The 26,889-nt window shown below is 39.2% G+C and overlaps 1 protein-coding gene across 2 annotated transcripts in view; it reads left to right on the top strand.

Annotated features, from left to right (window-relative positions):
* MEGF11 (multiple EGF like domains 11) overlaps nt 1-26,889 on the top strand; it is a 210,669-nt gene that overhangs the window by 83,041 nt on the left and 100,739 nt on the right. For both annotated transcript variants that reach the window (XM_075044634.1, XM_075044633.1), the window contains exons 4-5: nt 23,675-23,921; nt 25,598-25,718. In XM_075044634.1, the coding sequence (XP_074900735.1) occupies nt 23,675-23,921; nt 25,598-25,718 (368 nt within the window). The remainder of the gene's footprint in view (nt 1-23,674; nt 23,922-25,597; nt 25,719-26,889) is intronic.

The following is a 26,889-nucleotide window of genomic DNA, read 5'->3' as shown; positions in this document are numbered from 1 at the left end:
ATGGGTAAGTTAAGAGCTGCTCTTCCTCCTGCTCTCAGGTTGGCCATCTATCACCGATACTAAAAGCTCTTGGAACAGAAATATTACAATGGTTTGGGGAAGATCTCGCCATGCCTTTAAAGGGGTGCGAGGTTTAGTGGGCAGCTGTATAAATGGCTTTGGTTTATGGATGTTACATGCTATAAAAAGCCAGCTCACAACCCACAGTCTTAATTAGAGTGCAGTGTACTATTAAGGGGGATGTGGGAGCTTTGTCCATGCCAGACAGAAATCACCCAGTGTAAATCTTATCTAGGACGCAGTTTTGTGGAAAAAATCTCTCTATTTAGATGTCCTATTCCAAAAACACCTGTTTGCAGTAAAATGACAAAAAGAGACAGTCTCACAGCTCGTGCCTTTTCAGAATAGTACAGTCTGTGAGTCTTTGAGCTCCCACAGGAGGTAAATAATGATTTTTGTAATAATTTGTAAAGCCATTCCCTTGGTTGTGTAATAGTTAGTCAGGAGTAGGAATCAGCCTCACATCTCTTGCAGCACAAACTTCATAAGTGAGGAATGAAGAAAGTTCACGTATCTTCTCATGACTTACACACTGATTTTTGATTCCAGAGTCACATCACTGTAGCTTGCAAGCCAGAGGATCATGACAGCAGTCCAGGCCTCCTCTTTCTTAGGACTTTGTGGGCACCTATTGAATTCACTGTGAATCTTCCACTCTCTGTTCAGGGTTTGGCTCTATGTGTGAAGAAGATCAGTAGTTCTTTGTCTTTCCTTCTACTGAGGGAGCCTAAACCAAAATGCCCCTGTATACTGAGGACTGAAATAGCCAAACACCGTAAAGAAACCCTTATCAGTGAGCTGTCTGATATCCATCTTCTCTTTATATGTACTCTGCAGGCCAATAGTTACCATAACCTATATGAACCCAGAAACCAACCCACCAGACAGCTTAATCTTTGCATCCCTTACAACCCACCATTGCCTTTTTGCTTTGGATTGCAGTGGTTTGTCAGTGTCTCCTTCCTCTAACTGGCAGACATTAAGCTGTCATCTAAAAAAAACAGTAGTTACAGGGGAAATCAGCATCTTTGAGTCAGACAAACTCATCCAAATCTTTCCAGGCTAGTTAAGCTCACTCCACTTCTAGTTTTCATGAGCTGCTGTATAACACCTCACTAACACTGTACAAACATCCCAGGAACATGGGAAGAACCTCCTTCAGACCAGGAAAGCTAGGGAAGACAGGAGGACCTGCTTAGGTCGTAAGCTACAGCAAGGCTGCAGAGGCTGCAGTTCCACCTTGGCTTGTAATATTGTAAGATTTATTTTGAGATCTTATCAGCAATTCACTGTGGGCTGCTCTCTGCTGAGCGAAATTCATCCATCAGTCTACTTCTATGGCCACATTCCAGCCTGCACTGAGGTGACAGTTCAGTTGTGCTAATGATCAGCCTCACATACGCATTCCCCCCTTGGTCTGATTCTTCTTCTCTTATGATTTAATTGATTGAGCACACTGGCTTCTAGTCAAGAAGCTCTTCTCAGCTTAACTCTCACCTTAAAAAAGTCACCGCTCAACATCTCTATAATTAGAGTTAGTTGCTAAACCCTGTATCCAGGTGATTACTGGTATATAAGAGGGACATATTTTCAACTGATCAAATCAGGGATTTAAGTAAAATGCCTTTGATCCATGTTTCACAATTTGTTAATGTCTTCTACTTTGGGTATTTTTCCTCTTTTTTTGGTGGCTAAATAAAGCTGGGTTAGGAAGGTCCATGTAGAATTGGGACAGTTAGGGATTTTTTTTATTTGTATCCCTGTTATTGTTTGGGGAAGTTCAATATGGTTCATTAATATTGCATTTACAATGGAAAGGGACTCAAAAGCCAAACAGTTCAATTATATTCTGAAGCCTGCAATACGATACAAAAATGTGCTGTGCAATGAGTTCCTGTTGTGGTTTAAGACCAACTACTTCTGTTCCCTAGTCAACAGCACTGTTATCTCCTTTATTCCACAGTGCAGTTGTTTCATAATACAAGCTGAAACCAAATGACATGATTTGAGGGTTTCATTCAGTTTCTCACACTTGATTCAGGTTCACTGAGAGGCTCAGCAAACAAAAGAAATCTTTGGGACTGACATCCCTGATAGACAGTCTGACCCATCCCATATACTGTGTTGACCTTACTTCCATGAAGATGTATATTAAGCATATATGTTGAAAAGCTCTCACTGCATAAATTGAACCGCAGCTGGTAAAATGGGTGAGAATAACCCAAGTTTCTTTTTCTGCATTTGCATTTGCTTGGTCCAGTAGTAACATTCAGGATGTGGTAATCTGCATCCAGAATTGCGAAGAATTATGATCTACCCCTTTCCAAACCTGACTGTTCCCCTTCATTATTCCCTGCTTCCCTAAGAGAGAGTGAGAACTTGCAATTGATTTCAATAAAAGCGAGATCATGCTTTATATGCAGAGTAGGCCACTGATTTTCCTGATGCAATATGGTCTGGTTGCTAGAAATGATGATATATATGAACTGAATTTTTTTTTTTTTTTTTTTTTTTCATTTTTCTTTATAGGAGACACCAAAGTAAAATTTGATTTTGCTGGATTTATGGCTTGATCAATCACCCTATTAAGAATAATGATTCCACTTTGTGACCTTGTAAGGCATCAGCTATGAAATTTTATATGATGCTCCAAACATTTTTACAATACTACTCTTAGCTAGTGTATGACAGTCTATTGACTGAAATACTGTCAATGCACAAATGAGATTATAACCACAGAAGGTCTTGATTGCTTTGGTCTTTTATTCAATACACTCCTCTGTTACAAGTAACTTCTTGGCATTTTTTTTCAAGGTAGCCTAGACATTTCTTTCCTGACAAATGAAGCATTAGGTGATCATATAGACAGACTCTTTTCCGCAGTTTTTTCTATCTTTAGAAGACTTATCTATAGTAGGACTATTGCATTTGGTGTCTCTACACTGTTTGAGTCTTGTACTCTGTAATAGCCTCTTTGAGCCTTATTGCCTGTTCAGTTTTCCAGAAAGTCTGATATAGCTGCGATGGAGCGAACCAATGCGTTTTTACATTCTGGTGGGGCATTGTTCCATAGCTGGAGAAGAAGAGAAGGATGGCTTTAGTGCCCAACTTCCATTTCATTTAAATGAGCAGAATTGCTTTACTTCCCCCATAGGTATAACAATTATTAAGAATTTATATTGCTATTCATTCTGTATAATAATGAACAGAAACTGGTTTTGCACTCTTAACCTTTGCTGTTAGGTAGAAATAAAGAAGCAGCAACAGTGACTACTATGAGACCGTATATATCTATGCCATCATACTTACTGCCACTTTTTATACTTGGGGAGACAATGAGTTTATGCTGTGTCATGCTTGTACTTTCCCACTGCGAAAAATAACTCGCTAATGCATTTTTTACTTTCTTTTGTATGTTTCCAAAATAGATTTATCACTTAAATAAATCCACCCAGCATTCCTCATGTATTCTGATTTTTCAGTTAAATATTGTTTGTATTTAAATATAAATATTGCCCAAAATGTAGCATTAATATTTTGCCTACTGAAGTACAGTTCTGTATCTTATTAAAATTTAAACAACCATTATGTACATGAAAGATTTTTTTGTTGTAGTTTGCAAGGTGGTATAACAATAATTACCAGAGTGCATCAATCATTTTTCATTGCCTCATTTATATCACGGGGATAAGTAGCTCCAATTAAAATCCCATTTTACATAAATAGATATGGTTTGTATCAAACCACAGTCTGTTTCCACTTCTGAAATGCTGGCCATAGGAAATCTTTCTCATTATTCAAAGTGTATGATGTGTACTGCTTATCTTTTTGTACTTAAAAAGACATAACTCTGCAGGCAGGCATGCCTTACTGCAGGTTTGGCAGGGAACAAATAACTGTTACTGTAATTATCTATCAGTTTTACTGTTCCAAATATTTTAGCCAAAAAGCTAACTAGTATAATCATGTTTATTACTGGCACATTATAGTTTGAGTAAGCAGAAACAGAAAATGTTTAATATGAATTAACAGCTATAGGAAAAATTGCATTTTTTTCTATTACTTGTGATTTTACCTCTACCACAGCAGCTTTTCTGCTAAATCTGCTTGCATTGTCAACTATTGTGAAAAACCAAATAAGGGCAAACTTGGTAAATTATCTTCTGCTAGACTATGATTAGCTCTGCAATGAAAGAAGCAGATTAAAAATTGTGCTTTCCCTTTCACACTTCTCTGCAAAAGCTGCTTCCAATCTCAGGCTATTCCTCCCTACACTTCAGGTAAAAGAATACTCTGACCTGTGTTCCCTACAGTGAACGCTGTGACATGTCTCTGCCTTTCCATTGCATTCAGGCAGTAGCATCCACATTGTTTTTTCTTTTCCATTCTGTAATGGTATTTGGCCCAGCCTTCAGATCTCATTGCATATTTGCATACAAACCTGGGAACAGCTTGGTTCCAGAGGTTTAGTTCAAACCCATCTCAGTTACAGTCTGTGTCATTATACATGCATATTCTGTGCTGCTGGCGAGAAGTTGCTGTTTTCCTCTGGATTCCACTGCTTTTGATTTCTTTACTACAAGTAGGTTGTTAAGTGAGGCAATCATCGGCAAGAACTGTTAGTTGCTCCACACCATAAACTAGGACCACTCATTCCATTGCAGACATTTTATGTGCCACACCTTTGTATTCTGACATTTTTCAGTAAAGCAGAGTCCCTGGGGAGGTGTGCGAGGCACACTGGAGAGCAGATTTGCTGCAAAGCCTTTGTACACTTTCAAAGTCAGAGCATTCAAATGGCAAATGGTTAAAAATTCTCTCTGCCACTACAGGTGGCCTTTTGCATCATTTCTGCAGAATTTGCAGCTTGATGAGCAGAGAATTGCAGGAATTCTCAATGACTCTAGCAAAAGGGCTAAACAGTAGCTTGGGCCACACTACGCCTTCTCTGTAAATTTTCTTTTCTTTCTCACCCGTAGCACACTACTTCTGGAGCTAGCAACGGGATGTTGTTGGGAAGAGTCATACAGTGACATTAGAGCGAACATTGGCTATATGTGAGCAGGTGTTAATGGCCTGTTCACCCTGCTGCCCATATAAGCACTTTCATAGATGAGCTATTGGAAAAAAAAAATATAGGGAAAAATGCTAGACTCAGGCTCAAAAATGTACTGAAGTGCTTACCACAGATATTTAAGCTTGTGCTGGGGCTGTCCAAAATGTGGAAAAATTAGAAACCCAAAGCAAATTATTTAGCTCCGTTTTACAAAGACTTTTCTAACTGCTATCTCACCATTTGCTTTTTTCTTCACATCAGTGTCTGCCAGCTTTATTTTCCTGCTGCTGTTGCTATGACTAACCCCCCTTATTTGTGTCATAACTTAATCACCAGATTCCTTCTCTGAAGTGCTGAAGTAGTAGATAATGTCTGTGTTTTTATTTGTAAGGTCAGGAGCACCAATTCATAGGGATCATCAGCACAGTGAGCTGACAGCAGAGTCAGTCCAGCTTCTGTTTTCTTATAGTCGCACAACAGAAAATCAATGGTGTCAGGAACATTGGGATAATTCTACTGTTACAATCAATACATGCTGATTAAACTAGTTGTGTCTGTTGGGTAAATTTGCTGCATCATAATTAGAATTATTAATTAAAAATAGGAAATCAATTGACACAAATTAAGCAAAAGAGAAATTTGCTTTATTTCTTTGACACTCTCTCCAGAGGCCTCAATAATTGTGACAACATGGACGTGACCGAGTGGCATTTGTCAGTTTTGTAATGCTGTCCTGAGTTTTAAAAATTGACTTATAAAACAGTGCTAATGCAGCTCCCAGGAAATCAGACATTAGAGGTTGTACGTGCAAGAAGCAGTTACTTGATTTATTACAGTTAGTCATTATTTCCTGCCTATCCAGGAGTAAAAAGCAAGAGGCCTGTGCGTGTCACTGGGGAGAGGAATCAGCTGGGGAATGAAAGCCTTGGGGAGCAAGATGTAGCTGATCCCCTTATCACATTGTTTTCTGTTTTCAGTTAACAAGGATAAACAAATTGATCATTTCGGTGGTGGTTGTAATGGGCTACTCATTGCTGGCTACTTCCTATAATATGCTGGTGACCTTCATTATTTTCAGGGACATGTTATGTGGGACACTAAAGCAGGGAGACCTTGGTAACGCTCTTTGCAAGGACAGCAGGAATGTACATCTTCTTTCCTTTCAGCTGTTTATTTTTCTCTCTGTTATTTCTGGATTTTATGCAATTTTTATTTTCTTTCTTTTAACCTATTTCCCTCTTTGTTCTTTCCCTACATACATTTTCTCCTTCTTACCTCCCAGTCTTAGCGATTTTCTTTTCTCTGTCCAGTACTTTACATCCATGTTTTCTTCCTCCTGTTCTGCTTGCACACATTCAGTAGAGCAACATCAAAGTGCAGTAATACTTTGGGTCTACATATTCCTGTGATTTGCTCAACCTACAGCCAAATATTTTCTCTGAGCTTTCACACCTGTGAAAGATCTGAGGGCAAAAAGGATGACTGGTGAGGGTAAATGTGTGACTGGTAACTGGTGGTGCTGTGTAATATAATGTATTTTTACTAATCATTGGTGGTAAACTAGTTTCCCAATTATATCAAACTCGTGATGATTTGATCGCTAAAAAGAGTTGTTCACTTATAAGAGAAAATCTTGTATGTGGAAAATCTTACAGGTAGACAAATGTGTAGTAAAGTGATCTAAGGCAATTAGCCTGTAAATAGTCCTTAGCCAGCCTATGTGTATAAAGGTAAACCTTTTCTCTGCTTATTCTTGGGATATGTCAGGCATTTATTTTTGCTTTTTATAGATGCTGACTTTTGAATGGCAGACTTTTAGGACCAGCTATACAAGATGAATGGCTTTGAGCTTTTCTCAAAAATTTGTACACACCAGTGAGATTTAAGAACAGAGTGTGCAAGGATTCCCCTGAGAAAAGCTTTGCTATTGTTTTCTGCCATCAGGCTCTCCAGTAGTTCCTAATGTCACAGCATACTTTCCAAGTGTTGCACAATGGCTTTTCATTAGCCTACTGTGAATTGTAATGGACATTATTTGTGTAAGCTCTGGCACCTTTATTATTATATTTTTAATCTCCATATTTTTCTCAAGAATACCTTTCCCTATGTTAGAGTTCGGTAAGTAGCTGATAACCTGGGAAATCCATCTCAGTAAAAAATAATTCCTCTGATCTTCACAAAATGCAAGATCAAAACCTAATAAAAATCTTAACTGCTCCACTATGTCTAACTTAAAATATTTAGGGGGGAAAAAAGCCCTCAGCTATTTGATTATGATAGCTGTAAATTAAATTTAGCTAAGGTCCTTTGTAAAACAGGAAGTATTTTCTTCTTTAATGGGTGGTGAAATGCTGATAGGAAAACAGTACTAAGCGTTCCTTGGTTTTGACATTAAAATTAACTGGTCTGTAGATTTAACTGCTGTATTGTTTAGGTCATTGCTAATTATCAGAGTATTGTTGCCAGATGTGCTAGTGAAAAAGATTAATATGATTGACTTCATAATAGTTTTTCTAGACCTAAAACTGTTTTTTAGGTGTTTTACAATAACAGTGTTTCATTGAAGTATATTTCCAAGACCAGTCAAAAGTAACAGCAAATAAAAATGTCTTTAGTTTAAATGCCAAGACAGATTGAGTGGTTTGCACAAGAATCAGGAAAAGCAGAGTTGTTAAAAGCCCTAATTCCTAAGACTTACAGTTGTATCTCAGATGGGCTGAGCAAGCTGCCAGTTTTGACCTCACTGACAATTGAGAACATACAAATAGCATGGAGGATCTTTCAGATATATTTGAGAACAACTGTTGAGTACCTTAAAATTAAGCTGTAAAACCTTGGCCTCGACAAAGAATTTTACAGCGCTAGTGTAAGTAGTGTAAAATAAGGTGGATGTACTCAAGCAATCAGAACCTGCGAGGAGGAGTGCTGGCAGCTACGCTTGGGGTGAGCTGCGCTCCAAATGGGACGTAATAAAGATCTCCCACAAGGAAAATGTTACAATAATTGAGACTTGAGAAAGCAAGGACTTGGATTGACAGTTTCAAATCTTTTTTACTAAGATTCAACCTGGCAATATTTTGTGGGTGGCAGCTAGACAGTCTGTTGCCAGAACAAATCTGAAGATAAATCGGGTTATAAGGCTACATTTAGAAAACAAGTGGTGTCTTTCCTTTCATTTCAGTGGTCTGTGGATCAGGATTTTAATTAGCGTATCTGCTTTATAAGTCTTTGTTGTAATATTTGTTATGTGTATAGAACAGCTGTCAGCATGGTAGCCCTACTCCACAACTGGGATCCTGTTGCCGTAAGTGAGATATAAACAGTCATCACAGCGGTTCGCCTGTAATTGGAGGGCAGACAGAAATCAATTGCAAGGTTATCTTTCTAGGTGTAGCTATGATGAGCTACAATTACTATTTTTTCAGAAGCTTAGAAGATGGAATTAGTTAGCTTATGTGAAAAATGTGCTGCTTGTTACTTGGCAGTCAAGTGGTGTTTTGATTTTTAATGAAATTCAGAGTATTTGCATTATGAGGTTATAATTGTTTGGAGAGTCCATAGGTCTAAGAGTTAGCCTGAAGTCTCTTGACTGGAGCAGGCAAAAGTAACACCTTGAAATCTGTGTTCATCTCTGACATGCTTTAGAAACTTTAAAAAAATAGTTATCACCCATTAATTGTTGATTGTAGAGCCCTGTATTTAAAAAAATTACAGAAAATTATACCAGACTTTTAAAAATTGAATTGTTTTCCAGACTGCTATTAAAAAGTTGCCTTTAGCTCTTTTATGCAAGTCCTCTTGCAATTCCTAGGAGGAAGAGCAGAGAAAAGGATATTGGTTTCAACAATGACCATGAACATTGGTGGCCAGAGCCACCACTGCAGTGAATTAAAGGATTTTGTTATACAGGTACTAAAAAAGTGTTCCTGTGTTGCTTTCAACTCTGTTTAGCTGCTGTATTGCTAGCTGCCAAAGAGTCTTTCCATGATCGACTGACCTGTTGGGTTAAAAAATTGGAAAGTTGTGAGATACAGTCTGGAAGAAGCTGATTGAATTGCTATGTTTATTGCAGTTTCTCAACAACTTCCTTGCTTTGCTAGCAAATTTAAAAGGTTAAAAATGCAGATCTTTAAAATTATGTGCACCTGTGTTCTCAAGTCTCAGTGGGAAGTCACTTTCTTAATCTTTTAAGTGCACACACCCAATAATTTCCACTATCTTAATACTGATCCCCCAGTTTAATTTTTTGTGTGCCTTTCAAGAGCCGAGGATAATTCTTGGGCTCATAATGTTGCTTTCAAGTCTTCCTTCTTTCAGATCTGCCTAGGAATGAGTGAAATGAGTCAACAGTAGAGGTTGCTTTAGGCTTTCTTCAGGATTTACACCAGCTCCCTGACAGAAAATGTTAGAATTCTTTTAGTTTGACAGAAATTAAGGATGTGCCACATAGAGGAGTCTACATATATGCAAGTTACAGAACAATAAAGCATTTAAACTTTGCTAGCTACCAGGTCTCTGTAAGGACAAGTCCTTCTGGTACAATATGAACTTAATTCTTTTTACATTTAACAATTTTAATTAACAAATATTTGAAGATGCTCCAACAGTCTCTATATGCATAGTTTTATTGCCTTTTGAATCCCTTGCCTTGCAAAAATTCCAGTTCTGCAACCCTGGCAATCAACAGGGAAACAAAACATACCAGGTCCCAGTGCAGTCTGTGGAAAATCTGGCAGCACATATTGTGTCACTTATCTTGGGTTTGGTTTTGTTAGAGCCCAAGTGAGCGAGGAGATAACACGTATCCGTAAAAAACAATGTCAGCGATAATGGTGATGGAAGAAAATACAGAGAAACAAACCGTGGCTGGAGAATCCTGCGTTCCCTTAAAGAGAACGGTAGAGCTGGGACCTGTAAAACCAGGAGAGAAAATCATATAAAGTGGAGCCTTTTTACTGAATTGCTATTTATCATTTGCGTAAATGAAAGACTTTAAGATTTTCTTCACTTTCTCTTCTGTGGTTTTCTGGTGCAAGCCAGTAGGCTTCACACAGCTGGGAAAGCCTTGGATCAAGAAGTGCCCCTTTTCTCTGTGCATCCAGCCTCTGTCTTGTTTTGACTCTGGAAGCTCGGGGGATGGCAGTTAGAGAAAATGAAGAAGTGATTACTGTTTTAGCCATCTTTAATTAGAATCTCATTATGCTGAATAAGCATTTATTAAGGTTGCATCCACTTTGCAGTCAGATGGGTGATTGAAGCAGACAGCCCTGTTATTTCTACCCAGCCTTTTCAATTACTGGTAGTAGTGAAGCCAAAGGTAGCAAGGGCTTTTACCACTGAAGTTGTCAACACTGGTACGTAGGTGATTCTTGCCTAGCCTGTGTTAAAGACAACATTGCTGAAGCTTCACTGCTCTCCTTGCCTGACAGAGCGGAATTACAGCCAGTTCAGTAGGGCTGTGCATGCCGCAGTCACGTTGCGGAGTGCTGTGTCACTTAGTGTCATTTGCTGAGCTAGAACGGGCTGAAACAATGTTGATTGGAAGGTAGCGGGCGTTCTTGGCTGGGTACCTTCCCCAGGACCTTCAAGTCCCGCACCAAGCTATGTGCCACTTCAGTCTGCATACCAGTGATGTTGTTTGTACCAAGTTTACATTTTTAAACACTGTTATTGATGAGAGACAGAAAAATACTTTACAAATTAATCTCTGTATACATAAAAGAGTAATTTTTCATATGTTTAATTTGGCACAGAATTATAAATGTAGTGAAGAAATATACTATAAAGTATTTATAGCATAAACTTAGACTTTAGAACTTGGAGTTGTTCTGTCTCAGTGCTACCACTTACTTTCTGGCTAGCTTTGTAGTTTAATGTAATTTTACTGTCTCAGTTTCCCTTCTGTGAAACAGTGCTAAAATACATTTTCTAGCTCAGAAATGGACCATGAAAATTAGTCAGTGTTTGTATGGGACTTTGATGATGGAGACAATTCTATTAAATGTGAAAAAACCCTACACATTTTGATCTCATTGCACAATTTAGAATCCAAATTGTTGCAGATTGTCATTTTTTTATTATACCAGCATACTTTGATTTTTATTTAGTAATGTACTCTGAATAATTAATTATTCAACTAATAATTATCCATTCCAAATAAAACAACTTGATTACTAAGCCTGATGAAGAAAATCCAGTCAGGAAAGAACCCTTTCAAAAACAACAACATTCTGCAGATATCCTTAAATATTTAAAGGGTGAGCTATATTTAGTAAATTCTTCTGAAGGGGTGGGGAGGGGAGATGAACGGATGCTAATTTCCTGTGTCATCAGATTTGTGTATGTGTGTCAGCAGCATTCCTAAATCATCATCTACTACACAGTCACCATCTACACAAGCATCAGGCGGTATTCAACATTTCCCTGGGTGGTTCCTGTTTATCAGCAAGGAAAACGGTCTACTTTGGGGTCACGTCATTTTCTTCTCATCGATTATTTAATATTTGGTGTGTGCGTGCAGTGTTTGTTCAGATATTCAGCAGTAAGCAGAGAACCTTGCTTAGCAAAGGAAACATAAAAGTTGTGGCACCAGTGTCATTTTCCAGATGGCTAACTTAACCCATGATGGCCAGCCCCTATCCAAGACCATTATAGGTAATAGAAAGAAATTCCCTGACTGTAAGGGGCACTGGATGGAGTCCAAGATGCTTGTGATGGGCACTGTACAGCATGGTCAGTGGACAATTTTGATGATGGTCTCATCTGAAACCCCTCTTTTCCCCTGTGGCTTTTTAAAATATAGCTCTGCTGCCACTAGGAAAATGTAGAGATCTGAACCTCATAGGGAATCTGGCATTTAAAAACCTTAATGCACAGATGCTGTGTTCTCTTCCAGCAAAATCCTGTTCGCTTCCCTGCTGCCATCCAGCCAGGAAGTCACGTATGTCTGTTTTGCTTTTTACTTTTCAGTGACAGTTGTCACTAAAAAAGAGAGAAATTAAATTAATCCAGAGAGAAAGCTGTTTCACATAGGCAGTTTCTCGGACTGCTGAAAGTGAGACTGAACCTCCAACAACTGACACAGCAGAGCCGGGAACTTGAGCTGCTGGGTAAATTTTCCTGGTTTCTTTGGAGCTGACCCACCGATAATGCTGGAGGCACTAACATTGTTTGTAAACAATGACGAAAAAACATGTGGAGTGATGATTTAGTGTTTTCTGACTGACTGACATTTGATTGCTTAATGCAGTAATCCACAATGGGTGAAACCGTTCTGAAAGCATGGGCTTCCATATGGTTGCGATAGTGTCAAAACATTTCAGTTCAGCAAACCCATAACTGATTGTGAGGATGAACAGTTTCAATCATCCTGTTTTTCAAAATGTAAAACAGTTTAAGAATTGTCTGTTTTTAACATCATAACAAAAAGTTTCGTTTCCCAGTTTAGAGCAACTTCTGGTTTAGAAATTGGCATTAATTTATGCTTCTGTGAACAACATTTGAACATGTTTGGAAGTCAAAATAATATATCAAGGTTTAGACATCCAATCTCAATAATTCATGACTTTATCTTCCTGCCTAGCTCTCCAGAATAAAACCAAAGCCCTACCAATGCGTAGAGGAAGCCAGAAGGAGGCAAGCAGTGGGGTCTCCTTTATTTTCTGCTCAGCACTTAGGGCTTGTGCATTTTTTGCTGGCTGTGATGTGAGTATAAACTGCTGGATCAGGTTATGAGATCTGTGGCTGCTTTGCTCAATCAGCGTTAGCATCCTAAAGAAGTGGTGCAGAAGAGCTGCAGCAGTGTTGCAGTCTAAGGAGCCGCTTTAAGGGACACTGGGATTTTACTGCATAAAACTCTCTCGGTGCTGGGGTGTGTTTCCTCTGCCATTCACTACCCACTTAGAGCCATCCCTGCTTTGACTCCTGGTATTTAAGCTGCGTGGTATTTGTCTACCTCTCTGATTATCCCTTTATTAACAGAGCATCCCATATCTTGGTGCCTCAGTGATGTGAAAAGAGGGCATAGTATTCTAGTATTTCAGTACTTTTACTTTTTTTCCCCAATAGTTTCGGACTTGCTATTTTCTGTTGGTAAATATAAGAAAGGTTTTGCAGAGACGATGCTGAGTCTCGCAGTGTGGTTTTGATGATGAACATTCTAGTTTTTACTGGGTTACACAGGGAAAAACTTTTTTAAAAAACTTTCTTTTTACGTGCCTGAAAGGGACTTTACTATTAATGGTTTATAAGAGAAAGACAGCAGTGTATTTAAGATATCTTGAAGACGTCAGGTAACATTAAAGAGCCATGTGAAGATTCAAGTATGCCTAGAAGAAAAGAGAACAGCAAGTAGCTTGTGCGGATACCTGCACATAGCTTTTTGTAAGCCTTTGAACTGTTTTAGATATAAAAGACAACCCCATTTCAAAGGCCACCAGGCCTTCTGCTGCTCTAATTCTCTCCCAAAGTCTTAGGTAACAGAATTTACACTAGAGAAGGTAAGATTTTTCCTGGATTCAGTTACTGGAGCAGAACATCCCTTAAGCTGATATCATTTGGCTGAAAAGCAGTGCACAGGTAGTAGACATTAAGGTGGGACTGTGGCAAAGGGGAAGAAGCGGTTCTTTTTACTCTACAGCTACACTGTTGGAAATAAAAGTAAGTCCCACAATCCACAGTGTTTACTTTGGGTTGCAATATCAATGCAATAAAATAAATTGCTTATTGACCACCTTAAAAATGACTGATGAGTTAGTACTGTGTGTTACCTTATGCATGAAGGATGTGCTTACATGTCCCCTCGAAGGTGAATCTTTATGGTATAATTTGAAGCTGGCTAGCTAGCTGTAGCATTTCTTTCATGTGCTTATCTTGATAGTACCATTTTATCCACTGATAGGCCAATCTTTTTCTCATGTCAATTTGCATGCTGACCTATGCAGTCAAAGGTGAAGAGACACATACACCCCTGCGTGTGAATGAGAATGAGGAGGAACATGCTCTCTAACGCTTGCTGTTTTAGTGACAAGAAGCTTTTCTTCTTTAAGCACTGCTTTAACTGCAAATAAAGGTATATTGCATATCTGGCAAAACATCAGCAGGGTGACCTTCTGATGCTCAGTTTATGTGCTGTGAAAAATAAAGAGCTGAGCATATCTCCGTGAGAGCTTTGCCAAACAGGGTTGATCCCACTCGATCCTATGCAGTTAACACCACTCTGCAGTCACAGAAGGCGGAAAGGTGACTTCAGTGGTCGGATCGGATTACTTTCAGCATGGTAGATTCCTCAGGTGATGGACTATGTTCTCCTGCTCAGTTGCAGGGAGCTTGATGAGGATGCGACTGAAGGACATCCAGCATGGCTAGCCTACTGCAGTTGCTGGACTGGCCCTATGGATCTGCTCTAAACTGTATCAAAGTCAACCAGCATTAATGAACTGAGAAGTGGAAGAGGGTTGCTTCTGCTCCCATACCTCTGCCGTGCTAAGCACTCGGCGAAAGACCATACACTATTTAGAATAGCAAGTAGCTGTACATAGATACTTGCATGTAGCTTTTTATAAGCTTTTGAACTCTTTCACACCAGGCACAGATGTTGTGTCAACAGCTCCTGATCTCCAGTGACAAAGACCTCTCTACTTCTATGTAGTTTTCTTTGAATCTCCTTAGAGCAATGCTGCCGCCACCACTTGTGAGCCCCTCTGGTGACCTCTTCAATACTTGTTTGTTGAAGGATGCTTGATCTCATCCTCTATACCTGTCCTGCAGTGTTTTAGGCATACGCAAATGTGTTTCTACCCCTTCTTGCAGGCAAAACTGATAGTACTTCTGTGCAGAGGCATTATAGGAAAATTTCATTATACAGTCAATGAAAACATCTAAAGTCCATTATAGATGTTGAGAGAGAGAGAATGTTTTACCCAGTTGGAAGACAGAATTTGGAAGTAAGTTACTTGCAGATCTTATTATTACAATCCTGTCCTAGACAATAATAATGAAGTATTGATGGAAGTTTTGCCAGAGCAAAGACTGCTGGGTTTCATACAGAGGAAAGATAGTATCTTCATTTAGTTTTATTAGACTCTTGATACTCTGCCCATGTATTTTTTAATTCACCACAGTAAAATTCTAATTAAAGAACAGACTTTGCCTCCCATTAATATGACACTAAAAAAACATTTTAAAGAATGCAGCATCTTCTCTAAAAAAATTGTAATGAGAAGACAAGCCGCCAGTGTTGTATAGAATGTTGTCGCTCCCTTATGAAGCGTTTCATGATTTTAAACTCCTTGTAACATCTAGAGTGTCAGTAGAGTTAAAGGCTCATTAAACTGAGCAGTAATTTCTACAAAAAGAAATAGGAAATATTCTCAGATTTTTTGTGTGTTCTAATTTTCACTTCTTTTGGAGCCTCTGTTAAAATAGCTCATGATGGAAATTGTGAAAACACAACACTTTGATATCTGTCAGGAGTAGAAGTTTTTTCTCCCATTTTGCTGCTTCCAAAATATATTGAGTTCATTATGGGATTTGATGAGGCTGACATCCAAATACTCAACTTTTCTTTGACTTAGAGTGATTTTGGTTTCATTTATGTAAAATAAAAATGTAGAACTAGGTAACTGTTCTAAGCATTCTACAGAATACTGTAGGAATGTTCTTTAAACAAGGATTACTTTGCAAAGAAAATGTTTCCTCAGAGGATACTAAATAAACTGCAGGGTCTCTAAAGTGCTGTGATTGAATTAGGTACCACATGTTGGAGAGTCAATGACTAATGAGATCATCATCTGAGATTAAATCATGACCTAAATCAGCCACATGTTTCTTATCTGATTCAGACAATGAACTTCGGGGAGAATCAGTACAATCTTTCTTGAAGGGTGAAAAGCTGTTCTCCTGTCTCTAAGAAAAAAAATAAAAACAAACACAAAATTAGATTAATTTCCTCCTGTGGGTAATAATCTATCCATTTTGGGAAGAATCAGCTGATGTTCCCTTCCCATCTTTTCCTTTCTATCTGATGAAGACTGATCTATAAACTTGGAAAATGAGATTGACTGCAAGTTCTGCCAGCCTCAAATTAACCTCAGGTTTTTGCCACTTGGGTGGATAGTTTTACAAATGCATATTTACAAATGCAAAATATATTCTCTGGGCAGTCTTAGAGAGATAAACATTGAGACTGGCATTTTCTTCATTAAAGTTGTGTATGCTGTGACTGAAAGTCTGGCATTGGAGATAAAAATGCTAGTGCATACACCGTTGCACAGAAACCCACGTTTAGGAACCTTAAGGCTGCAAAGCTACAAGCTCAGAAGACAGAAAATGCCAGGGCATGTAAACGGTAGCCTGTGCTCACATAATTAAAGAAAATACTGTAATTCATAGGCTCAAGTACTGAATTACTGCTACACTTCCAACCTTTAATCTGACATTTTCTTATTTTTGTGACACCAACTTCATAAGTCCAATGTTTTATTTATGTGTGATGTTCCCTGGTTTGTTTGTTTTACTTAAAAAGCGAATGGAGAATATGAAAAATCCCTTCAAGAATGTCATCAAGCTGATATACAGACAGTTCATCAGCATGGACCAGAACAAACCTCTGACATGTGGGTAATGGACTAAGGGTAGAAGGCTGTCACCCTCTCTGTGGACCACTTACTACATGGAAATTAAACAGCCAGTGGCCCATGGCTGCTACTAGGAACAATTGTAAGAGAAGTCCTGCTAAGCCCCTGAAGCCTTTAATCGCAGATTGCTTTTAATACAGATGAAAACATTGAGGAATGTAGGTAATGAATTATCCAGAGGTGGCACAGAGTGTCTGCAAATTGCATTTTGTATAGTTTGATCAGGTACAGGTGGATGTTCACTGAGGACACATGAGCACACCCCTGGGTGTGGGACAGTGCTCTGCCAGATTTCAAGCTATTGCTCTGTACATGGAAGGTGTCCCAGCTTGTCAGTGAAAGGGATATAAAAATGTACTTTAACAAGCAAAACCTACTGGTTTAGCTTACTGATTTAAGCTAAAATTCCCTTTCCTCTATTCCTCAAACCAATAGACTGAGTGAGCCTGAAGCTGAAACTGGAGAAGGTGAACTCTACATAAACAGAGAAGTTGCCAGGGACTGGACAAAGCATCTTACAGTGGAAAATGAACAATGCTACCAACTACCTGCCTGTGACACAGTTCAGATAATCTAAATTATATTTGGAGCAGGATTATTTATTAAAACCTATTGTTAACTTCATTGTCCCCCAAGAAAGTATTTATTTACAGAAATCCAACCTATCTGTTGCTTGACAGATAGGATCTCTCACAGCTGGAAGACCTGAGCAAGCCATGTTGTCACATGGTAGGTTATCAGTATCTTGATACGGTTATGAAGAAGAAAATCAGCTGCAGTTTGAGCAGTGTGGGCTAATCTGCCTGTACCCACTAGTGTGTCTGTTGTATGGATGAGGTTTCCTCATTCTGAAAACACAGAATTAGAATGTTGTACTCTAAGTATTTGTAAGAATATTTTTGAAGGGAATTTCTGAAAGTCTGGGTTGTTTTGAGGACAGCCATCATCCATAAACATGTGTTAGAAATTCCAAGGGTAGACAGTCTTATAAGATAAAGAGGTTTTTTGGTTTAGAATCAAGCAGGTCAGCGAGTGATTTTTCAATATACTGGCTCATGCCCTTTGAAGTGTATTGGTATTACCTGCAGTGCCAGCATGTGAGGGACCTAGCGCTGCTCAGAGCCAAACACAAACTGGTGTGAACTGTCATTGTAAGGGGATTCCCTCTTCATGGACCTCGTTTCAAACCTATTGCAGGCTTGGCTTATGTTTCCAAAGGCGTTGAACTGTGCCAAAATGAATCATATTTGTACACTGAGTAGACATCAGCTCAATACAGGGACTATAATTTTCCTATTGAGCAAGTGCAGGGAATAAAAAGTTAATTGATTATTCTAATTTTTTATTCACTACATCCAGGCATATGTTGCAGCTTTTGCTGCTTTCTTTGCCTGCTTTGCATTAGCTGGGCCAACCATTTAAAACCCAGTCAGATTCCAAAACTGAATTAGACAAAAAAAAAAAAACCACCCAGAGTTCGGGCTGCATTTTTCCTTAATTGGTATTCATATAATAATTCTACAGCAGTACAGTTATATTAAGGGGAGAATCTAGCCCTAATTTCAAAATAAATTCTAAAAAAAAATCTATTTTAAACTATGTCCTCTTAGATTTAGTAAGTTAATTTTATTTCCTGGTTCCATTTTTTAAAGGCTAGCATCTCATTTAAACATTTCAAACTGAATTTGGAAATATTCCAGAATATTGATTATTGACTATGAGCTACATTCTTGCTTTAACAAATTTGCAGAAAGTTCTTTTAAAGCATGGATTAATTGAAGATCACCATCAGCCAAATATGGTCCTCAATCCTTAGGCAAAGAAAAGCAACCACTTGATTTTTTTCAGCTGTGCCTTCTGCAGAATTTTTATGAATGTCCCACTGACTTTGCACACCTAGAATACAAGACTGGTCACTAGCTATAAAAGGAGATACATGCAGGCTTATGCTAATGAGAACAAATAAACATAGACCTTATGACCACAGGTTCTAGTGCTGCTGTGATAGAAGATGCTGTTTTCATATTAATAGTGCATCTTTGCAGTGATGGAAAAGCACTAGAAGAACACTTTTGACTCTCTCGTATTAGGATAAGTCGCTTGATAAATGTCGTCCCTTCCTTGGGAGTCCTTTTATTTATCTGCTAAATTTTCAAACTTGTGCGTTTGCGTCATCGTTGTCCAACTTGTGCTGCTGCACTAAATACTGGGTAGCTCTGTTGACCCAGAGCAGAGCAATTCACTAATCATTCCTAGAGGGGAAAACAGCCATTTGGGAGTAAAGCAGCACTTCCAATATGTCCTTGTTGTGTATTTAAGACAGAATTGCTAGCAGGATGTCATGCACGACTATAGCGGCGGATACACAGAGCCTGCTGTAATTAGCCCTCACTTCAACAAGCCACTGAGGCTTCAGGGTGGGGGTAGGGATGCAGCGAGGAAGAAAACACTTTTGCCATGTCGAGCAAACTTTCCATGGAGGGATGAATCTTTCACCTGTCATACTACTGTATGCAGACAACTGTAATTATGCTTAGGCACCCAGCATCATCCTTTACAGAGTTATATTCATTTTTATTGGTGGCGATTAATCTCTAGTCATATTTTCGAAGGAGAAAAAGTGAGTAAGTTAGCACGTTTGCCAGGGAATGTTAGCACATGACCTGAAATATGGCAGCTCCCTTTAATGTTGCATCTCCCAAGAGAGAGCTAGCTGTTTCAGACTCATCTCTCATGGTATTGGCATCCACACATGCAGTCTAAAGGGAGCATTTGTACCTCCCTGACATCACCACTCTCAGGTTGCTTTTCTTATTGATGGTATAGTTAAAGTCTCTGTATCATTTTGACATTTTTAATGGCATATGCATTTACAGTGTAGCTCTTGTGTAAGCTTTAATCAGCTTTCTGTTCACATGTTGTTGCTATTATTATTTATCTCTATTATGGTAACACATAGAGGCTATCAACAAGAGCAGGATTAGACTGTGCTGGGCTTGGGGTTGTATTTTAAAATGGCCTCTCTGTGCCCACAGGAGAAGTGGTGCTAACAATCCTGAAGTGCAGCAGGCTTCCGTGGCTCCGAGGCTGCTTTGCCCAGTATCTCAGAAACTGGAATCGCTATCACATACCAGCTAGGATTTGCCACACTGATGTATATAGAAAATATATGTCTTGGTTGCTGGAGTCTTTGGTTTCTTCTGTTTTTTAATTTTCTAGCAGGAACTACTAGACCCCAATCCCATTGCTAGTTATGCACTTGAGTAGTCTCACACATGAGTGGTCCTACTGAGCTCAGTGGAATTACTTGCATGAATAAGTACTTGGACTTAGCTTATCAGCTCTGTATCTGCCTACCTTTGTAAAGGTATAGAAGTTGCCACAGTGCAGATCTATGAGTAGTCACAATATAAATATCACATAATGTCCCAATGAAATCACATTGGTAAAGAATTTACTTGCAATTCCACAGTCTGTCACTGCAATATGGGACTTAAAGGAAAGGGGTAAAGAAAACCAACAGGAATTGATAAACTTTGAGCAACAAAGATCTTATTTTCCTGTGAGATTACTGCAGTGTAAAATCAGGTGAGGAAGATATTTCATTATCACAAATTTTACACTAGCACATTGCCAATGAATTTCACTCAACTCCCTTTGCAATTAATCAGCAGTGGATGAATTGATAGTGCATGAAATGGCTCTGCTCATTGTGACATATATAGGGCTTGAACTGATAGCTAAAAGCAGAAAATCTTTACCATCCGAGGTAAAGACTTAAATCGAGAAGAGGCCAACTTGTCATTGTGTATATATAATCCCGTCACTAGAGAGACAACAGGATGTTCACCTTGGTCGTACATACATACTGTGTTCACCTTGGGTATAGACACATACTATGACTCCGGTTTCAAACCATTTAGAGAAATGTAGTCAAAACCTGCTGGTAGTTTTAGGAAGATAAAAAGAAGCCTAACAAGTGCAAAGGCTGTATCAGGCACTGTAAATGAGACATGGTAGAAACCCCATCTTTTTGTAATTCAGTTTTTTTCTGTGTCTTCCATGAGCATTCAGATGTACTTTAATCCTCATTTTTATGTCCTCTCCCTAATAAATCCCCATGAAATTCACATTCTTAGTAGCTATCTGGTATGCCAAGCTGTTTTATTTCATAGATAATTAAAACATTTTGGCTAGCTACTTTGGCCTAAACATACTGAATGTTGAAATGTGTGCTCACTGATGCCTTGTACTTAGAAGCCTTTGGAAAAATCTGTCTAACTGCCAGCTGGTTTTCTGGTCACTGCAGGCTTCTTTTATTATCCAGCTTTGGGTTTTTATGATTTTACAACCAATTAGAGGAATTTCTGCTCTTTACTTCAGCATTTTGCTCTTGCCTTTGGCTAGATAGTGGAGTGAAATTTGGTACAGGGAGAAAGCAAGCATATGAGGAAATATAAATAGTATATAAGTGTTCAAATAAGATTGATTTACATAAAAGGAGTTGTGTTTGGGGCAGACACTATAAATGTGAAACAAGATGTTTGAGCTGACCATGGGACATGGTTTTTCCTTTCTATAAAAGGTTTGCTTTCTCCTTCACTTTCTTTCAAAGTGAAAAACACAAACTGAGCAGACAAATCTGGTGATTGGAGCACTCACCTGAGACATGAAAGACCAAGGATATAAGACACGTCTTCTAATGAGTGTTATTTATTCATATTAAGCAAATTAATTGCAGCTGGAATTATATCAGGCCAGAGCAACCCACAGTCTGGAAGTGAGTGCTTTAATGTGAAGTGTGGTAAGGTAGGAATTAGGTCCCTGAAGCAGGCAGGGTTAAGTTGGATTCCCACATTCCAATTCCCCATGCAAAGGGCTATCGGCTATGCTTGCATGGTTCAGATTTGTACCCTTTGTGGAGGTGCAGAACTGCATCCCTTGATGTTCAAGTTCTGTGGAAAACAAATCAGTGTTTCTGGAACAGAAATTGCTGGGAAACTCTATCAGCTCCAGCAGATTTGCTCCCTGCCCCAGAAGGCTTACAGAGTCTTACTAAGTGTCTATGTGAAATAAAGATAGATCATCTCTTTCTACAGATTCTCAGTAATAATTTAAGACTTATAAAGAGTAAGATTTTGTTTGCTTGGTTCCCAGCGGTGTTAGTGAGGAACTATCATCCCTGTTTACAGCTGTGGGAAAAATGAGGCAAAGCAATAAAGTATCTTGTGTGAGGCATGAGCAGGATTATGCACAGGGGTACGTTGCATACTCTGCTTTCTGCAGTACATGAAACCATCTCTCTGCACGTGCATCCTGTAAGACCCTGAAGATCCTTTTGGAGATGCTGGAATTGTCTTCTCATGGGTTTATTTTGGCCTTTAACACTGTTGCTCAAGAAACACAAGTTTGTAAATTGGTAATCAGCAATGCTAGTTGAGTAAAGTCTCTTTCCCTTCTTTTTCTGCTAAGTATCCTCAGATTGACCGATGAAAAGGACAAAAAGATTGCCAAAAATAACTGAGATATCTAGTCATCTAGAGTGGGTTTATAGCCATGTACCATAGAAGGAGAGGGCTGTGAAATTTCTAGGACAAGAGATTGAGGCTTAAGTAGGCTTTACATTTACCTTGCTAGGTCTGGAAACAGAGATCCAGGCCTGAGAAGCAGCGAGTGTCGTCTGGGGGTTAGTTTACATGTTTGCAAATAGAAGAGTTTGTGAAGACAGCTATGTTGCTGGGATTACACACTTGTTTCTTGCATGGTAGTGGATTTTTACACTAGCAGAGGAGTTGTTGGAATAATTGAAACCAGCTGTCTGAGCACAACCAGCTGTACCTGGAAAATGATCTGTAACTACATCTTTACCAGGGATTTTGCCAGCAACTCTATTCTGAATAGAACGGTGTTTTTCTTCATCTTGACATAGCTATATTGAAAGGCCGCTAAGCAGAGGGTAGGACTACTGAAGAAATCCTAGGTTTTCTGCTAACCATTTACTGAGGAAACCTTAACCTCTGGGTGTTTTCTTTGAGCTGTTTAATATGCATACACCTTAAATGGGTGTTTTGCAGGTTCTCATTGCTGTTTCTGTAGCACATCAGGATCAAGCTGTTTCTGTAATGCTGACTTCCCTCTCTCATCCTGCATATGGTCCACAAACAAGGAGAAGGGATCAGGCAGGATTGTCACGTGAAGGGTTCTCACTGTGCTTTCACGCATTCTGTAGGGAACCTCCCATCTGTGTCAATGGCCATAGGGTTTGGGGCCCTTCTGTAATGGTAGTACATACTGTTACTAGCACAGAAATTACCTGACATACACACTCCATACCTTCATCCCTAAGCCTGGTTTACGCGACCTCATGAAATCACATCTCCTGTGTTATTTTCTTCCCTACCATCTCTTTACTCCAGCAAAAAAAAACCCTAAGGAAAAAAAGGAACACCAAAGGAGAAAGCCTTCTTTAGATTATCGTATTTATTATCTTATGGGAACAGTGCAAAGAAACAATATTTGATGACATTATTAAATCTACAGGATTTGCTTGGCAATACTACCTGCCATTAACTACGCTGCAGTCAGGATGTGATCCTCTGCATCTAATTCCACTATAAATTCATTCCTTCCAGCTATCTAAGAGCACTAAGAAACAGGATATTAAAAGATTTAGGTCCTGATCCAATAATGGTGTTAAACAAGTCCTCAAATTTAGGTATAATACCAGTGCTGTCATCTCCTTGCATGCTGAAATACGTTGCTGGATCAGGGGAGTAGTTTTAGAAAGTCTGAGGGCCCTTTAGAAAGTTCCTGGTATTAACAAGGCCTCTGCCTGCTTGCCAACCTAAGCATAAGAGGCTGGGATGAGATGCTTACGATGCACTTTCCTAATCATCTTGGTAAATGACTGTATGTTTTCCAGGTTGCGATAGCGATCACTGGGGACCCCACTGCAGCAACCGCTGCCAGTGTCAGAATGAGGCTCTCTGCAACCCCATCACGGGTGCCTGCGTCTGCGCAGATGGGTACCGAGGATGGCGCTGTGAAGAGCTCTGTGACCCTGGGAGCTACGGCAAGGGCTGCCAGTTTAAATGCCAATGTCACAATGGAGCTACCTGCGACCATAAAACGGGAGAATGTCACTGTGCTCCCGGATACACGGGGGTATTGTAAGTTCAATGATAGGTGTATTTTACTCTGCATCATTTAACAGCCTTGCTTTGACCGCTTTTAATGCAATGAGTAATTGGCAAAATTTACACCATCTATATATTACACACTTTCCTTTGTAGAAATGACATAACAGAATTTCAGACAGCCTAAATAAAGGAAATCTCTTTTTTTGCTGCTATTATACCTGTCTGCATAATAAAATGAAATTTAGTGCTAAAATGAACTTAAAAATCCATTATATTTTCCAGCTTGTACAACAACTGTACCTGTTCCTAACTTCAGTATGTGAATACAATCCAAATTACAGTTGAGTTTTTATAAGCAATTGGACATTCTACTCATTAGCAGTCCAGTGCAGTATCAAATGGGACTTACCATCCCCAATTTATTTGACTTTCAGTCTAACTGAGGAAGCATTACTGTTAACTATATCAGCTTACTATCTAGGGGGTAAATTTTAAGCATAGTGAGCAGGGATTTAGCAGTGTGACTCCTATTAACTTTAACGAGAATCATGTAGCTAAATCCCCATCCACCACACTGAAAGTTTACCAGTAGGATTCACAAAATCTGCATATTAATTTTAGGACAGCAAGCAATAGTTCCTTGTTTAAATTGCCCACAGTGTAACATCAGTTCTCATTAGAGATCTTTCAGTAGTTTCAGAAGTAATTATGTTTTTCAAAATTATTTAAGGGGAAAAGAGAATTTAGTCACTGAATTTGGTTGGAGATCTATTACAGATGACTTAATACTTTTGCAGGCTAATATTATTTGTTGACCTGCATGAAGGGGAAGGTAAAAAATAAAGACAATATTAACCCTCAGAAATAAGTGATATGCCATTTGAATATTTTATTTAGTGCCTGATTTCCTCATAGACTTGTGACCTCAGTCCTGGAAGCACTCACTGCTAAAGTCTGCTTACTATTAGGAGTGATCCCATTAACATTAGTATGTCAGTTCTCAGCATTAAGTACTTGCAGGGCCAACACCCAATATGTTGTGTAAACATCCTCATCAAAGGATAGTCAGTTAGGGGAAGAACCTACTCTGGTTTCAGAATCTGGGATTAGAGAAAGAAGCAATGCTGAAAAGCACCAATGTCCAAATGTGGGAGACACTGGTTCTTGCAGGGACTAACCTTACTTTGGCCCCCCATGAATACTCAGAGAGACCCAATGAGCTTAAATAGCCTTTAAATGATGCTGACTTCTTGCCCATTCATTATACACTGCAAATGTTAACATTAAGTAGTGACTGGAGAAATTTCAAGCATGTTAATCCCATCCTTTTATTCTATTTGCAGCTGCTTTTATTGCTATGCGACATAATTCACATTGAGGGCTTCATCCTGCAACTCTTACTTTCCTGGGCTATTTTAATGGATATGAGTTGTCCTGTTGAGATGGGTGGAAACTGGTACATGCATAAAGATTACACACATGCATCAGCCTTGCAGGACTGGATCCATGGCATATAAATAACCCCAGCAGAAATAAAAGAAATCTTGGCTAATTGGTAATGCCAGTTGAGGCTTATGGAGGTTTCATCATTTGCATACGGACTCCCATGATGGCCTGTGTTGTGGATTTTCCTTATTTATTGTTTCCTGTAAGTTCTTTTAAATGATCTCTTTGGTTTTTTGTTTTTTTTTTCTGTCTCCACAAAGTTGTGAAGAGCGCTGTCCCCCAGGCAGTCACGGAGCTCAGTGTGAATTGCGCTGTCCTTGCCAGAATGGGGGAGTCTGCCACCACATCACTGGAGAGTGCTCCTGTCCACCTGGATGGATGGTGTGTAGTTTGTTCATACTCATCCCTCATTTAGAGGTTGGAATGGGAAGTTAATTGTTCACTGTATCAGCACACCCCTTTCCTGTGTGCTTGTGATGCATATCTGCTATTTCTTGTCACGAGGCTCTAACAATTCTGAAACTGGGAACACCTTTGTTAATGTGTGCACAGCACTTACACAGGCAGACCATCAGTCTATAACTAGTAGCTATAACTAGTAGCTACCATCATAGAGTTAAACAAACATCAGTAAACCAAGCAGTGACTACTCTTTACACTTCTGTGTGGGAGAAGAGACAAAAAAATTGTCTCTGAATTACAGTTCCTTGGAATATTTCCTGCACCCTTAGACGCTGCCCTGACACTGGACAGAAGGCTCAAAGCTCAGCTCAACATTATTCAAAGCACTGTTCTGTTTCCCCTTCAGGAGAGAGGGAAAGGGAGAAGCCAGGGGGAATTCAGTGGCTCAGGCAGTCGTTAAAGCAGGACTATACGTAGGACACAGAGACCAGTTCAGTGTCCTGTCCTTACTCAGGCATAATTCCCATTGATTGTAATAGATTTGCTTGCATCGGGGGTTGCACGGAGAGAGCAAGTTGCCCTAACCCTTAATCCTTTGTGTCAAGAAAGCAAGGCCAAACATTTTAAAAGTCCTCGACTTTATCAATAATGTAATAATTAACTCTCTTGGGGTTTGCCAAGTCTCACAGGCCTACATATCATTTAGCTGTACTAAATTTCCTGGCATTTTTCCTGTATCTGACAATTAGTGTCTTGGCAATCTTGCTGGATTTTAATGCATGCAAGTACTGTGACTTTTTATTTTAATACGTGGAAGACCCTGAAGATCATCATACAACTATGGCTTCTGATGTGGACCTCATACCTGTTGAAACCTTTACATGCTGAGAGAGATGTTTATATTCCTTTAGATTAGTGCAGCAAATGCTGCCTCCATTTGTTCACACAGCTGCTTTTAGTTAAAAAGTACCAACCATGAGATTCTGGTGGCTATCAGGCAGCAACATGGGAGAAGAACATTGCTGCCATAATTTTTGGTGGAAGCTGTGTACGGAAAAATCTCTCTCTAACTGGAGAGTTAGAGTCTCTCTAACTTGGCCAGTCATGGTAAAGGTGGTGATGATGTTATTCCATTTCAAATGACAAAGCA

This window comes from Buteo buteo, chromosome 13 (genome assembly GCF_964188355.1).
Source record: "Buteo buteo chromosome 13, bButBut1.hap1.1, whole genome shotgun sequence".
NCBI classification, from domain to species: domain Eukaryota; kingdom Metazoa; phylum Chordata; class Aves; order Accipitriformes; family Accipitridae; genus Buteo; species Buteo buteo.
The sequence above is the reverse complement of the archived record's forward strand: the minus strand, read 5'-3'. Positions and strand labels throughout refer to the sequence as shown.